This window comes from Pholcus phalangioides, unplaced genomic scaffold, assembly GCF_987345545.1.
Source record: "Pholcus phalangioides strain wild (caught in Gottingen) unplaced genomic scaffold, Ppha-v1.0 ptg000011l_1, whole genome shotgun sequence".
Lineage (NCBI taxonomy): Eukaryota > Metazoa > Arthropoda > Arachnida > Araneae > Pholcidae > Pholcus > Pholcus phalangioides.
In genome coordinates this window covers 60022108-60038785 of record NW_028301604.1, presented here as the reverse complement: position 1 = coordinate 60038785, position 16678 = coordinate 60022108, and the positions used below count along the sequence as shown (strand labels likewise).

General features: G+C 33.8%; 1 protein-coding gene across 1 annotated transcript in view; it reads left to right on the top strand.

Moving 5' to 3' along the window:
- Positions 1-1060: 1060 nt before the first annotated feature.
- The window catches only part of LOC149080642 (uncharacterized), an 86143-nt gene continuing 70525 nt past the window's right edge, over positions 1061-16678 (top strand). The window contains exon 1 of the mRNA XM_089238800.1: positions 1061-1187. Coding sequence (XP_089094926.1) covers positions 1061-1187 — 127 coding nt within the window. The remainder of the gene's footprint in view (positions 1188-16678) is intronic.

Genomic DNA, 16678 nt, shown 5'->3' with positions numbered 1-16678 from the left:
TGTATAGATGAATTGACATCATCATCATCGTTCCCCCCCCCAGCAATAATGACCTTGCCCCTTCAGACTTCCAAGTCAATTTCCGCCTATGGGAATAAGCATTGCATAAGCATCGCAGCGGTGTAAAACAGTCTTTTCACAGTGAAATTCATGTTACACCTAATGTGAGTTTTTGTTACGTGTTATTTCTTTATGTCTTCAAAAGAATAAAGGCTGAAGCATTTATACAGAAAGGTTTTTATGGGAGTGCATTTTATTTTATCATAGTTATTAGTTTTTTTTCCAGTTTTATTTTAGTATGCAATTAGTTTTTTTCGTGATAATTTACTTTTTTTGGTTGTTGTATTTAGTTTTAATAAACATCCATACTTTTTATGGGCATCTTTTTTCCAGCCACCTTGTTGGGCATTTTGCCTGTTGTATCTGTATAAATATAGTATTGACTAACTTCTGAGGAATTTGGTAATAAAGATTAAATTTAACTCTGTGAATCTCAATACCTCCATAAACTCTATGAGAAAATAATTTATCATATCTTCAGAGGAGAGCCTTACCAGAAGATGTCCAACGCGATACCCAAGAACTAAACTGACTCGACATAAATTTCTTGCCACCATCGCTTCTTCGAGAAACTGATATTTAGCAACTTTCCAAACTCTTTCCGAAAATTCGAAATCCCGAGGTAGTTCTAGAAATTACTTCCAGTTTGCTGAGTAGCATAATTCATTCACTAAGTTATGCATAAGATACTGATATTTTCCTGGTTTTGCATCACGGAATTCATTGCGATTCGTCTTCCATCCAGCGGATTCATTTCTGGATTTTCATAAATTTTTCCTCATTCATTTTCCGGCATAAAGTTTCTTCTGGTGTTTTTGAGAGGAAACGCGATCGCAAATTTAATAGGTAAAGCAACCTGAGGCTATTCGCACAGGAGGCACTTTCTTTTCTCTGTCGGTGCTGGCGGCGGAAGCATACTGGATTGTTTTCGGCGGAAGGATACCGCGTGAATCTAGATTCCTATGAGATTCCTGCGCCGCGTGGATCAGAGTTGGAGAGGATGTCTTCACCTGTGGATGCACGATCCACGTCGCTCTTGGAGGATAAGCAAGCGCCTACCAGACAAACAAGCACAACAGTGTCATCGATAGATGCAGGCCAACATCAGCCTCTGCTCTTCAAAGACAGTGAGTACAGTGCGCGTTTGCTCTGTGATCCTCTCATTCACTTAAAAACTTTAGGAATTATTTTTATTTCTATTTATTTCTCTTTATATCTTTCCCGCATATATATTTTCTTTTCTTAGAAGATAGTAATGCCCCATGTGTCTTAGAAATACGCTTATCATACAATACAATCATTGGTTGAAAGTTATGAAGAAAAGTTGTGTTCACGTTGAAATTATTCTTATCAGAAATTGGTAATGAAATACGGTAAAAAAAGAATAACTCGAAGCAAAAATGTAATTAGTGTAATATTTATTTGGGGATAAATATTTACTATTAAAAACCGATTTATTCTATTTTGGTATTGATAATTTCTATGTATGAAAATATTATTGTGTTCGATGTAACATTAACTTAACTGTGTTATTTAAAAACTAGAGTAAGTTCATGAAATCTTTTCGCTTATGATAAATAATTTTTCGATTTATGAAATAAGCTAAAATTCAAACTGTGCGAAAGAATTGAAAAATTATAACTTTATGAACAAAAAAACCCATTTTCCTTTGAACTTGGTTAGCGCAAATTTCAAGCATATTTAATTTTTGTAATACTGAATCAGTTTCACTACAGGAGCGTGAAAAAACTTTAATATTAAAATATATTGCCAAGTGCAAATAATATATGCTTAGAATTACAGACATGATAGAACATGTAAAAAGGTTCGCGAAAAAAATCTGGGAAATGCATTTCCTTCCATTTTTCAGCTATTCCATCCGTATTTATGAATGTTTAAGAAATTTACGCATATGTGAATTTTGAATTTTTTTAATACCACTTCAGAAGTTTCAACGCTGCTTACTCCTCATGAATTATAACGTGAGAAGCTATTTATTCTAAGGTAGACGTATCTATGTTTAGATACGCATAGCTACATATAGGATTCATTCAGCGTACAGTTATGCGGGCTTACATAAACATTGATAACCATCTGATCGGTAGATTTTAAAGTATACATTTTTCCAGGTTGCTTCCTTGAATGATATTTGAAAAAAAGTTTTTGCGTATGTTAGAAATCGGCAAAAGGAAATTTCATAGCCTAAAATAGGTAGATTTTCTCTCCCCTTAATACAACACACTCTGCGGCAAAAGGAAAAAAAACTCGGATAAAGACCGGAAGAAAAAAATAAGTAGCTTAAATATATATAATTGAATGAGCGAAGGAAAAGCAAAAGCTCCTTTCGCATTAGGGTAATAAATAGTCTTATCGATTTGTTTTCATTTTAAGAGGACTTTTTATGAACTACAAAATTATACAGTTCACAGAGTTCCATGCAAAAAAAAAAAATTTAAATCGGGCAATTATTTAGCCTCAATTTTATGTACAGCTAGCTAGCTATTCAAAGTACGTTGAAAGCAAAATTCTTTTTCTGTAAAGAGGAAAACAACTGAAATGTTATTTATTGTTTGAAACTATTGATCTCAACACTACGATAAAAACGTTGTTTTTATATTTTAGTTAACATGATAATTTTACATGTCATTCTCAAGAGGATATGTCAGAGTAGTCTTTGCATTAATTCTGGAAATGAATGATTACAATAACTCATTGTTGTTAAAGTGGTGTAATGGTATGTTCTGATTAAGCTAAAAAATTGATCGTACAAATCATTTCTAAGCCCTTTTATATCGGTTTAAATTTTATGTGGTTTTGTATTCAATTCCCACCATATGTATCAAATCTTTTATTTAGAAGGATCACGATGTACTTAACACCAGAATACGCTATCCTCTACGTGTGGGCTTGTAATCTTATCAAAAGTTACTCATCAATACACGGTTATATATTTCAATAAATAATATACATATGCAGAAGCTCCTAACAATAGACAAACAAAAACTATGAGTATTTTATAAATGCTCCACGGTTTTTAAATATATATCATTTTATTATAATGTACAACATAATGTTCATTGAAATAGTTACCATAATGTTTTAACTCAAACAATACGGTGTGATCATGAATCAGTTGATAGTGAAAGTTGAGTCACCAATTGTTAAGGTATGCATTCGGCAAGAAAAGGTAAGAAAGATTTTAGAATTCAACTTTACTAAAGAATAAGCTGCTCGAAATATTTTATTGAGGTAAGTGCATTTCATTGGTTGGTAATATATTATTCTTTTTAATTTTATTTTATTTTAGTAGCACCATTATATAACATCTGGTGTAATTAAACAGGAATTTTACTGCAGTTGTAAAAATTACTTCAGTTGTAATTTTAAACATCAGCTAGGTATGTTTTTATCTAGAGGAATATATAAAAACTTTTTTTTGATGAAAAAAACATTCCTTCAAAATTTACAGAGTAAGTATAGCAAATAATGTTGCTATTTATTAATACTTAGGTTTATACGAAAAAAGAAACAATTATAGACGTATTGAACCAATTTTTCTGTGTCTATATCTCGAAAACGTAATTGTATGTTAATAAATTTAATAAAAATAAAGTGGGGAGGACGTATGTTAGTAATATTTACAATACGCACCACGTAACTTTTTGAGACACGAAGAAAGCTTACCCAGTATTTGCGATAACTGGTAGCGAGACGCATTTCCATCTGCATTCAAATCTTATCTAACTTCAATGAACTTTTTTCTAGACTTATAAAAGTTTTGTTCTACACTTTCAACTCTCAATTCTCTGATAAATGTATTTAAAATAAATAATAAGTAGTAAGATAAATTGCACAATAGAAAAGAATAATTCTTTTGGTCTGAATAGCGGATCATTGTTGATTTATTCACTTGCAACATTTCTTAAATTGAGCAGTTGGTGAATAAATTGAGTTGACAAGAACAGAACTGAAAATTATAGAAATGTTGCTGTTCTTACGATGATAAACGACGAGCGGAGCAATTTTCACACAATTTACTGACTGCTCGAATTTCCTTAATGCTGCCATCCGTCTGTCGAGTGACGCTCTCTATCCGTTGTGGTTCTGTGTGAGATTCGGAAGCAATAAATTTTCTTCAGCTCACGCAATCGTTAGAAAGAGGGGATGGTGATGATCTATTAATATTGGCCTATTCCTTCAACCAGATAATTTGAGCCGAGCTTATATCGAGCAAGTTTCCCGTAGTTTTTTTTAGCTTATTCGTGATGCCACGATGCCAATATGAGCAATACCCCAAAATAAATGATACTTCCGTTGAGAATACTATTGCACAAAAAAAACACTTTCGAAGTTTACGAAAAAAAGATAAATAAATAAAAATATATATGTTTTGCTTTTTTGTGATTACTTTTTTGCAATGTATATTTTACATCGAAATACTGTAAAAAAAGTTGACTCAATTTTAACACAAAATTTTCACTTTTGGTAGCGTATAAACTTAACCCTTTCACTACCACATTATGGAAAAATTTAATAATTATCAGCAGATTTTTTGGTAGGTAATTTTAGTTCTGAGCTTAAAAGTCATAAGCATATAGCTTAGAGTCATAATAATGAATATTTATTTACTTCACCACAAAATGGCTGCAGAGCTTGGAATACTTTTATCCGATCTCGCTTGTACACCGACGTACGCGTTATTTTGCAAAAGACTATCAAGCTTTCACATTTTAGTTTCTTGATCAAATCCCCATTTTAATTTAATGCACCCCCCCCCAACCAACCAGCATGTATGTACAGTATAGCATTATTTGCTCCTTTTCTTTTGATTTTTATAAACTAGTTGTCCCACACTTGTGCTGTCATCTGGTAATCGTAAAATAGTTATACAGTCGTTATACTCTAAAATATTCTAATCTAATATTCTAACCCATCAACATGGGTAAGGAATGTTATAGGGGTTAAAATTTTTTTAAATATATTACTTTAAGTGCTGCCAGTAGTGAAAGGGTTAAGTAAAATTGAAGTATAGACATATATATATAACTGACAAATATAGATGCGACTTATTTTTTTAGTTCAAGCATAGTTTTTCAATTTCGAGATGAAATGTTTTAGAACTAATACAAGTTGTAATTATACAAATACAAATACAAATACAAATACAACACCACAACAGGCAAATTGCCCAACGAGGTGGCTGACTTAAGAACATCATGGATCCCCGAGCCCTTTTTTACCCTACCTACGAGCCCTACCTACTACTGCTATACCACACATGCACCCCGCCCACAACCCCCCCCGCGGAACCCCCAACGAATCGGTACATGCGGGAATGTGCGTGCACGTGTAGTGAAACCTGGCGTGTTTTTTTTTGTTTCTCTGTAATGCTTGTTATGTGTAGTGCTGCCATCTGCCACCAGTTTTTCAAACTATGAGTGAAGTGTTATGATTGAATGATTTTTCGTTGTAGGACTGTTGCTCTCTGTGGCGAGACTTTTTAACGGGGAGATCGGCTCGCATTTGCGCCTTGAAGTTGGGAACCACAGAAAACCAACTTCAGCCGACCACCACTGTGGGGTTCGAACCCGGATCCTCGCATCGCGAGTCCGTCACTATAAATTAGAAATGATAAATAGAAAATTAGCGTTGATTCGTAGCTGCACTTGATATTTATTCAAGGGCATTAAATCAAAATATCGAATGAGACTTAAAATATGCATTGACTGTAATATACGAAACATAATACGGATGAATTAGAGTAAAAAGAAAACGTTTACTTGAAATTTATTACTTTCCTTAGATGATCACTGTTAAACGGAATCGCTTCTGTCAAGTTCAGAGTCAGTAATGACGCAAACAGGTCGTTATAAACTGCATGTCAGCAAAATATCGGTTTGATCACGTCGTTAACCAAGCTCCCATCAGAAGTACGATAACAGTGATCATTAGTGTGCCGCTCGGACGGCCAAAAGCTAACAGTCATCTGAGAAATGGTACGGTATGTTATATCGCGAAAAATCTTGATCATCAGTCTCAAAGATGAGAAACAAAATAAATAGCTTGTTTACCAAAGGTTTCAACTTTTCATTAAAAAAAAAGAAAAATGAAGAAATTTTGGGGTAACAAAAAAATTTTTAGAAACTCTTATGAACTCGAATCCAGTCTAAAAATCGAATATAAACGCAATTCTACGTGAAAGAAAACAAACTTTGCTTTGTCCACCTTCAGTGGTTTAAGGATTTTTGGGTGCAAATAACAATATAGGTACATCATTCAAAAATGCATTAATGTACACAGCATTTAATTCAGTATTTTTAGCGTTTTATAATGACATTTTCAGTAATTTAAAACTAAGTATTTTAATTAAGGCAAAATACGAAAAAAAACCAATTTTCAGAAATAAATTATTCAATAATTAGGTCTAATCATTGAACCTCATTAAGGCAGTTATGAGTGAAAGGGGTCAATTCTTATCGTATCCAATGACCAATTCCTAAACCATCAGTTCTCAGAAATAACTTCTCAATTACAAAAATATTTCAAACGCTGTCACACATGATCTGAAAGCTGTTCAACTCATTTTTTTTTTGAAAAATTACGAAATTTAATTTCTGGATTATGAGTCATACCTACGGGATCCACGAAATTAAAGAATGCCTGCAGCAGTTTTAAGGCTACAGATGGAAAGAAATTAGGACGAGAGATACATCAAACGATGCCCTCATCATTTATTTATAATAATACTACAAATTGCCAATAAACCGCGCAGTAGCAATGAGAACCCAGCATTACAACCTCCATTGCTGTCAACAGTAGCATTCGTTCTTAAAACGAATTTTTCTGTAGCAAAATGCTAGAATATGACGCCTAATGCTGTTGTTAAGATCTGACAGTTTTGTATCCTCCATGATAGACCCTATCCTTTAAAACACCCCATAATAGTCACATCAAGTGGAATCGGGTGATCGGACATTCCAAGAGCTGTTGGCTTTTATCAGCCAAATATATAAAGGAAACAGATATTTTCCAGGTTGCACGCCGAGGTGAACTCGGAAATAAAAGTCATCTGGTCTCCGCCGGGACTCGAACCCAGCCCCTCTTGCATTCTGGACAAGCACGCTACCATCTACACCACTGGAGACACGGCCCTGCCTTCCTTATTTCACGCACTGTGGCTTGAGTGCTGAAGTGGAGCCATTAGTAGCCTCTCAACTTCAGCAAATGGCCCTCAGGTGGGACGGTAGAGATAGAGATAGACGGCTTTTTCTCAGCCAATATATCAAGGAAACATATTTTCTGAATTTTATGACGACGTAAACTCGGAAAGAGTTCGAGTCCCGGCGGAGACCAGATGACTTTTATTTCCGAGTTCACCTCGGCATAAAATCCAGAAAATATATTTCCTTGATAAATGATTGTGTTGGGTAGTGTACCGTTTCGCAAATGGTTATACTGAAAATACCCACGTTTTTGAAGCTTAGATATAACGGAATTCTATAACATGTCGTCATAATTCAATGTATGTAGTAGGTGCACTTCAACAACTCTTTATGTTGCGTCATTCAAATAAGATTGTATTGGTTATTAGACATACATTTTTTTATACGACCCTTTAGAGTTTAACTAGAATGACGGGAATTAAGAAGATGCGTGAAATTCCAAAAATTATACATTTCATAACTCGGTCACTTTTGTTCGTAAAAATGATTACTATATGTGACTTACAGGACCCAGAGACAGCATAAGAATTTAAATTTCACGACGTTTCAAAAATATATATTTTTTGAGATAAACGACTTCTAGGATGATTTGTAACATCATTTGAAACACTTTTTATTAATTGGAAGTTGCTTCCACGACTAACGATTTAGAAATTAAATATTTTAGATGACGATAAGACTGGACACCCTGTATAGTGGTTGCTATGATGGATGTTTGCAGCTTACGTATACATGAGCGTAGAGATAAATTGATGCTGTGAACAAGTTCCAGTCAACAACGCATCCATCTTTATTTCCATTTCTCCCTCATAGGATCGATTGTTTATATATCCATGACATAAAAAAGAACAACATCGGGTAAAGAGTTATTCCAGAGTCACATACTCGGGCAAACTTACTTTTATTTATTTTTTCAAAAGAAAGTAAACAAAACTTATGGACATAACTTTTTGTGTTCCACTTCCTTAAGTTTGATTTGAAAAACAAGACCAAAAGTGTTATTTTTACTTCGAGATTTCTTTCCGGAGGCTCATTTTCAAAAGGCACAGAGATCTCAATATTTTGAATCCCTCTTGCATGAAACTTATACGTCTCGAAAAAATTGCGTTTATTCGGCTTGTTCACGAGAACGACTTCATAATCCGTATCTGCATCTGAGAAATATATAATATCTGTGCAATTTGTAAAGTGCGTATTGGAACAGTAACACGTAAATACACGTAGTTAAACCTGTATGAAACAGAAGGGCAAGAAACTGAATTTATTTTCCATTCCAGACAGGTTTCCGTTTTATAGAGGTGGACATAAAAATATATGCAATGATTTATTTCTATCGTTTACGAAACTTGAGATTTGAGAACATCACACTTACTTCTATAAGATGTGTTAAACAGAGACATGCATATTATTATTTTCAATTTTTTCATGTTTGCTGTCTAAATAGCTATACATTTTAAATTTCATGTTTAATACACCATTAGGTAAACTTCAATATAACGATGTTCTGCGGACCAAAAAAAGAATATCCTTGTAGAAGGATTATCGTTATATCGAGAGGCAAAATTATCCTTACGCGTGATCAAATTTATGCTGTTGTTGTCATCTTTTGTACATCGACATTGTTAATACCATCAGAAAATGCGCTTTTATGTATTTATTCGCCGCAAAAAATTTTAATTTACCAATTTATTATAAAAATTCACTAAGATGCATTGCCCTTGTAAAGTACATAGTTGCACTTTTGTGTCTTACACAGAAAGTAGCAACAACTTCCTTTAGCTTTTGGTGATCCATTAGTGCAAAATATCGATGTTATTAGACGCTTTTTTTTAACGAAAACAAGTGACGAAGTTAAAATTAAATTAAAAACGATTTTGAACCAGTACCTCCTAGAGATAGAAGACCTCTGAACTGTTTGCCATAAACATCATTCGGACTACCTAGCAAGTTTGCCACATTTTGAAACACAGCCTACTATTTCGTTTCTTTTTTTTTTGGCGTAGAATCTTCCTGATTGGCTCACAAATGCCGCCCAGTGATTGAATGTGGGGCATAGAAATCACCAATTCTGAGCCCGATCATTCCTTTTCCTCACAATAATGATACTGGCAGGTGCAAAGAATTTTTTCCCTGAATATTCTGAAAATGGACTACTTTCTGACGTCACAAGCAGAATGCGGAGGCCTTGTATCTCTAGGAGGTGCTGTTTGAACACAATATAAAAAATATCGTTATGGCGGTTTCAAAAATTTCCTAAAAATATCGTTATAGAGGGATTTATCGTAGTGAAGGATATCGTTGTAGCGAGAGGTTTCAGTATATTTAAAATTAAAATTGAGAAATTGCAAACCTTTGCTAAATTGCATACCTTTTTAAAAATACCGACAATGAGATCAACAACTAATAGCGTTAGTGAAAGAAAGATTCTGCATTTCTGTAACATTTTTGTGTTCAAATTCAATACTGTACTCGTTTCTTGTGGCTGGTGGCCATCTCTACACATCTCTACGCGGTATCGCTAAATTGTGAACAACACGGTCTCCCTTGTGAACATTCAGTCTCTCTTGCGTATTTAGTCTCCCGAAATTATCAAACTTTTTCCAAGAGATAGGAGTATTTTCTAACAAAAGTCACCATTTCCGTCATAAATGTATTTATATATAAACTCACACAACAGGCATATGCCCAATTACAGTGTAGTGAAGAAAAAAGTAAAAAACAAACATAAACAGCACGTTGCAATATACAGAAAGGCAAAGAATAATACAAATAATAATGGCACAATAATAATAACGCAAATAAATATAATACAAATAATACCATATGTGTGTACAAAAAAAGGAGAAAAAAAAAAGTCAAAAAAGCACATGAGAACTTACACACCTGAGGAAGCGAAAAAGAGGAGAATTTTCCAACACGTTAGTTCGGTATGGTGGGACATGCAAGAAATTTCGGTTACGAAGATTGATGCTATTACAGTGAAAACTGATTTGCGCTAAAATGTCTGGTGCATCCAAGTCGAAGTGCAGAATTTTCACAAAAAAGGTGATCAATGCATTCTGACTGCGGACTTCGAGTGATTCATAGTGAAAAGTAGATCTGAGTATGTCTGTAGAATTCGAATATCAAAAATTTAAAACTTCTTGAAGTAAACAAAGCGCAAAAGCCTATTTTGTGTGCGTTCAACCCTCGTGTTATTGCACAAGTAATACGGATACCAGATTATGGAACAATATTCTAGAACTGACCTTACGTAAGAATCGTAAAGACGCAGCAAGATTTCTGTATTTTGAAAAAATTTGCTCTTGCGGGTTATGAAACCGACATTCCTTGATGCTTTTGAAACAATGTGATTAATATGCTGGTTGAAATTGAGAGTCTTATCAAAAGTGACACCTTCATGTACTCTACTCTTTCGAGCGTTTGACCATCAATATTGTAATTGTGCAGGAATGCTAAACAAGCTTTTACTAAATTTTGAATAGTAAATCCGCTTCCTCTCGATCATCAAAGCCAAGTTCGATCATCTTCTTTCAAGATTGGCACTTTTACTCTTCGTGAAGAGTAATGTGATATCTTTGTTATTACGGCAAATTTATCACCAAATTTGTAAAATGTTGGCCAAATGAGACCGATTTGGAAAATTATTTTCCCAAAATCAACACTGTTGCCAAAATGTGGTAATTTTTTCTCCTTAGTATCAAGTCAAATTTTTTGAAGGAAGGTGCATACACTTTTGTACGTGTTTAATTGCGCGATCGCTTTTTTACGCTGTCATTTTAATCAGATTACATGTCGATCAGTAAAATAGGGCAATATTTTTTTGAGCAATTTTAAAATTTCATCGAAACTGTTTCGCTAAAAAGCTTAAATGAATGATGTTAAAATGGTAGCTTGACAAAGATGACTGGTGGAAACAGTAAAATAATAACAACGATTCAGTCAGAAACTTTTAATCAAACTAATTATTCTATTAATTGACAATTATTCTATTAATTTTTTTTTAATTCCCACGGATGAACTAAAAAACTGCAATCTGAGAAAATCGTAATAAAATCGCTTAGAAATTTGAAAGTGCAACACACACACACACACAAGAAAATAAAAAAAACTGTGTGTGTGTGTGTGTGTGTGTGTGTATATATATATATATATATATATATTACACGTGATTACCAAGTAATCACGTGTGTAATTATTGGGTTATTGATGTTACCACCCTGTGTATTCAAATTGTCCGTGTGTTATATATATTAGCACGTTTTTACTCACGAACATATCCGAAGATACGAACGGAAATATTGTACTGAATTTGACGGTATCTGGAGGAAATTAATAAAATTCATCCGATAAGACGTGATAAAACTGCCGTGTCGCGCTCAAATTTTTTGACATTCGTGACTTGATTAGCGTTATGAGATAAAACGGTTATAGGTGTCTCTAAAACAACGAAATACAGTAAAAAAATAGCCCTGCGACATCTCAAATTGTACTTCGCTGAATTCATGACGTGACAGAACGTGGGACGTGATAATGCGTTTGATGACAACGAGCAGAGAGTGCATTTCTTTATCCAAAGAATAAATGTGAAATTTATTCATGAATTATGTATGCTATGTGTTTCATACATATTTTTTGCTGCTTATTTTATTTTTATTTTTTTATTGCTTATACGTTTTTTGTTGGTTATTACTAAATTTCACCCCACTACGATTCCCCATTCATAGAATTCGTGATACGAAATAGCTTTTAATTCATGTAAAATATCAAATACATAACACTAGCAAGTAATAACACCGTTGAGTTTTTTTCAAGTATTCTCACTGATTCGCAGGTGGTTAGTGGCTGTACTTGATGCCACAATTCTGACTTACGAATAATTTGACATGTGCCTAGTTGTTCGGAACGGAACAAATTCGCAAGTCGAAAGGCTGCTATATTTGTTATTTCAATTTTTTTCATTAATAATTATTTTTCCAATGTTGAAAATCACAAATCGTCATGTGGTAAAAATTACTCGTAAAAATTCAACAAACCTTCAATGCATTCACACTTAACTTAAGATGACTGGTTCAAAACAAGTTTAAGCTAGTCAGTTTTGACTTCATATATATGTCAGTTTTTGACTTTAATCTCATATCTCTGAAAAAAAAGTTAAATTAGTTCTATTTATTTCCATTAAAGGCACGTGACGAATATTCCTAAGCATTCAACATCGAAATACGAACAATCTTTTTGTTCATCGAAATTAATTGAGAACCCATTTAACGTATAATTTTAGAAAAAGACATTTGTATTGAGAGAGAAAATTTTGTTCTCTAATTTAAATGCTAAAGATCGGGTAATCATATTGCGTTAAATTTATCTATGATCAAATTTGATGCTTCACTACTTCCCTACCAACTTAACGTCGGATAGTTTCTGATCTGCTTTTCATGTTTCTATCGATTATTCATTTTTCAGGAATATTTTTCTTTTTTACGTTTACACAAGACCTTACTTCCCTGTAATATTTCTTACTATATCGCTACTACCGGCCACATATTCGTTCTAATCTGCTACTGGGACATCATCAAAGATAATATGCATTATGGACATCTAAACACGACGTAGCGAACTTTGTTGAAAGCATGATTGTAAAAAAAAAAGACCGTACGTTTAATTGTCAGTAGATTTCTAATGTGAAAATTTAGTTGAATTGGTAGCGCTGAGAACACGTAATCAGGTATATGATCAATTTTTCATTTGAAAACACAAATTTTTACAGTCCTAATCTTTAATTATTTGATAATATACTTGTATAATAGATTCTTCATATTTGTAGCTTAGTATCGTCATGCTACGTTATAAAATTTTTCGTTTCAGAAAACGTTGAGAGTTAGGACAAAAACTTTTTCCCATTATAAAGTAGAAAATATAATTTTCCCATTATAAAGTAGAAAAAACGAATAGAATAGACATTACCTGCTATAATTTTGCAATTTCAGTTTCTGCAAAGAAAAATTTACTTCATACTTTTCTCATTAAACTCTTATAGTTTTTTTCACAACCACTGTGTTAATATCGTATATATTGTCTCATATCAAAAATTGCTATCTATACATATAAAATAACATGTCCTGACTGATTCATTGACTGACTGACTGACTGATTCATCATCGCCGAGCCGAAACTACTGAAGCTATAAACATGAAATTTGGTCAGTAGTTTTATTTCATGACGTAAAGACTCACTAAGGAGGATTTTTTCGAAATTCAACCCCTAAGGGGGACGTAAAGGGGGTTCAAATGTTACATAGAGAAATTACACCGAGCTGAAACAGTTGAAGCTACAAGTAGGAAATTTGGTCAGTAGTTCCATTTCATGAGGGAAAGACTTACTAAAGCTTTGGTTACAGTGGAGCAAAGAAATATGAGTTCCAAGAATACCGACGAAGAAGGAAAAAACGCATAGGGTTTGAGGAAGAGATGTCCGCACATTGTAAAAGCGGAGGAGGATAGAGAAAATTCCCGAAGGGGTTCTGAAATGTAAGGGTGTGATGATGATGTTCCCTCCTCAGACGAGGGGAAAAAAGGGAAAAACGGACCAATCAGCAGATCGAGATGAAAACAAACCGGATTGTTCAAGTCACGCACTTTGTTGAGCAGAGTCTATCTCTAGTCCCGCTGCTCGAGTATGTGAAGTGTAGAACAAAACAATACAATTGTTTTCGTCGCTAGTGTCTATTATGCACTCGTACCTCGTGGTCGTCTCACTGAGTTCGACCTAAATAAGGGGTTTTCGAAATGCCCCCCCCCCCCCTAAAATTGTCACAAGGGGTTCAAAGGTTATATAGAGGCATCACGCCGAGCTAAAACCACTGAAGTGAAAATATGAAATTTGGTCAGTATTTTTATTTTGTAATGAATAACTCACTGAAAAAAGATTTTTCAAAATTCAACCACTAAGGGGGGGGGGGGAGGTTCAAAGGTTACATGGATCAATCATAACTGCGCCGAAATCGTTGAAGCTATAAATATGAAATTTTGTCAGTTTTTTTGTTTTATGATGTGGAGACTCACCAAGGAAAGAATTTTCAAATTTCAATCTTTAAAGGGGTTATAAAGTGGTTCAAAAGTTGTATGGAGCAATCATGGTGCCGAGCTGAAACCGCTGAAGCTATGAATGTGAAATTTCGTCAGTATTATATTTTATAATATAGACACCCCCTAAGACGGGATTTCTGAAAATTCAACCCCCAAGGGGATCATAATAGGTTCAAATGCTATGTGGGTGAAGCATCGCTGAGCAATTTTCAGATTACCAAATCCACACGAGCGAAGCCGCGCTTAACAGCTGGTATATATACATATAATATTCCTGATTTATATGTTTCTTAGGGAAAAAGAACGCATTTTTCCTTAAAAATATATGATTTGAACTATTTATTGAACATAAAGTTTTACCTTTAAATTTCTCAGTAGTAACATTTTTTTCTGCGTTTTGCCACTTCCTCCTCTCTTTACTTCCAAAGCAAATCTGAACGCTGACTGAAATGTTGACGCAAAAAATTCTATCGAAAATCTATATCCATTCGTATATTTCATATTAGCATTGTTTGAAGGGATTTAAGGGCGTATAATATTGCCCTGTAGTTATCGATTTCTGTCCGCTCATCACTTGACACGTCAGAACATAGCACAAACTGGAATGAATAGCCATTGCTCACACTTGCTCATTTCCACAATGTATAGCGTAACTATTAATTCATGACACACGCACAAGCTCTTTGAATGCTATAGTTTTTGCGCAATGGTTCTCATTGTTATTTCTATCGTATAAGAACATATCTTATATGGACAGTGTTTCTTAAAATCTCGTCATATATAACATTCACTTATCACTTATATATAAAAATCATTACTTATTAGATCAGAAACAATAATATTTCTTATAAACTGGTGATCAAAAACGTATATATAATCAGAATATGTTTTTAAACTTATATTTCTTTCATAGTTTTGAAGATAGTTTTGGAACACCACACAATACTGACAGCGAACCAAATCCTCATTCAAAGTTTACTTTTTGGCTACCTCCTCTCTCGATGGTTTCGTTACTTTTCTCAATTGTTTCTGGTTGTAAATGTTTCAAAAGATTTGAGTCTTTAACTATATATTTGGTCAAATTCTCACGGTCATCTTCCAATAAGCTTGTGCTTCTTAGACTCAAGGCCCATAAGAATGACATTGGCCCACCGTTTAAAAACTGAAATGCATTTCCTGATAATGTCAAATACATGAAGCGTTGAAATGTTGAGCGAAAATTCGAACTCTGAGCTTTTCAATCGTAATTTTTATTTTATGTAGACTATTCAAAATTTAACATTTATTATTGCTATTTGAAGAATTTTTGCGTTCCTAACTAGTTTGGCATAATCTAAATTAAAACATATAACTTTCGAATATACCAGAAATCCGAACGATACGATATGGTTGTACGTGGGAAAAGAATGTCCATCCACACCTAAAATATATTCTGCAGAACGCGAGTCTTGCAATTGTATATATATGTGTGTACTTTGATAAAATGCAGAGAAGTCAGCTCGTCTGCAAATTTTTCCTCTCTCTCTTTTTACCAAAGTATAAGAATGAGGAATAACGATAATAATAATGATATAAAAAAGCAGAAGGAGAAAATGCAAAAATAAAAGTCAGAGCTTCCATCAAAATGTCGTTTGGAACGCGAAAGGTGGATTGCAGGTTTGTGAGACGTCTTTTTATTGAAATGTCACCTCACGAGAAAAATGGTCGGAAGAGCGTGAAAGCTATATTTGATTATCTACAGCGTAACAAAAGATAAGCGTTAGAAATTATCTTTGATAATTCTTTCGCCACTTCTTCTGGGCGATACTTTCTTTCGTAAAAATTGCTATTCAAACAAAGAAACGCACCAAAAATTCCTTATGCAAAACAATTTTTACCTTCGGTTGAAACGAGCCTCCCATCAGTTTGATCACTTTAACACTACGCCGTCATTTTAATTGAAATGCATGGATTTCCGACCTCTAAGTCAGAATTTTTTTCAGATAGCGAAAATGATTTATTACTACTTGGATTTAATCTTATGGAAACCTTTTGCTATGCGTAATTGCTCGTAAAATATTTTCGCGCGGTACACAGCATCAGCACAGTTAAAAAACTTGGTTCGAATTTTTATTTTTTAAACATTCATCCACAGATTACTTCTAAATATGTATATTAGATTTTAGGGGGGGAAACCTATTTAATATCATTTTTTTCGAATGGTAACTTGCATAAAAATTGTTTTTAATATTAGAAAACCAAGGTTAAATAAAAGCTTTTGATTAAAATATTTTCACGCTATTCCAGCGTTGATTTTTTGACTCGCACATT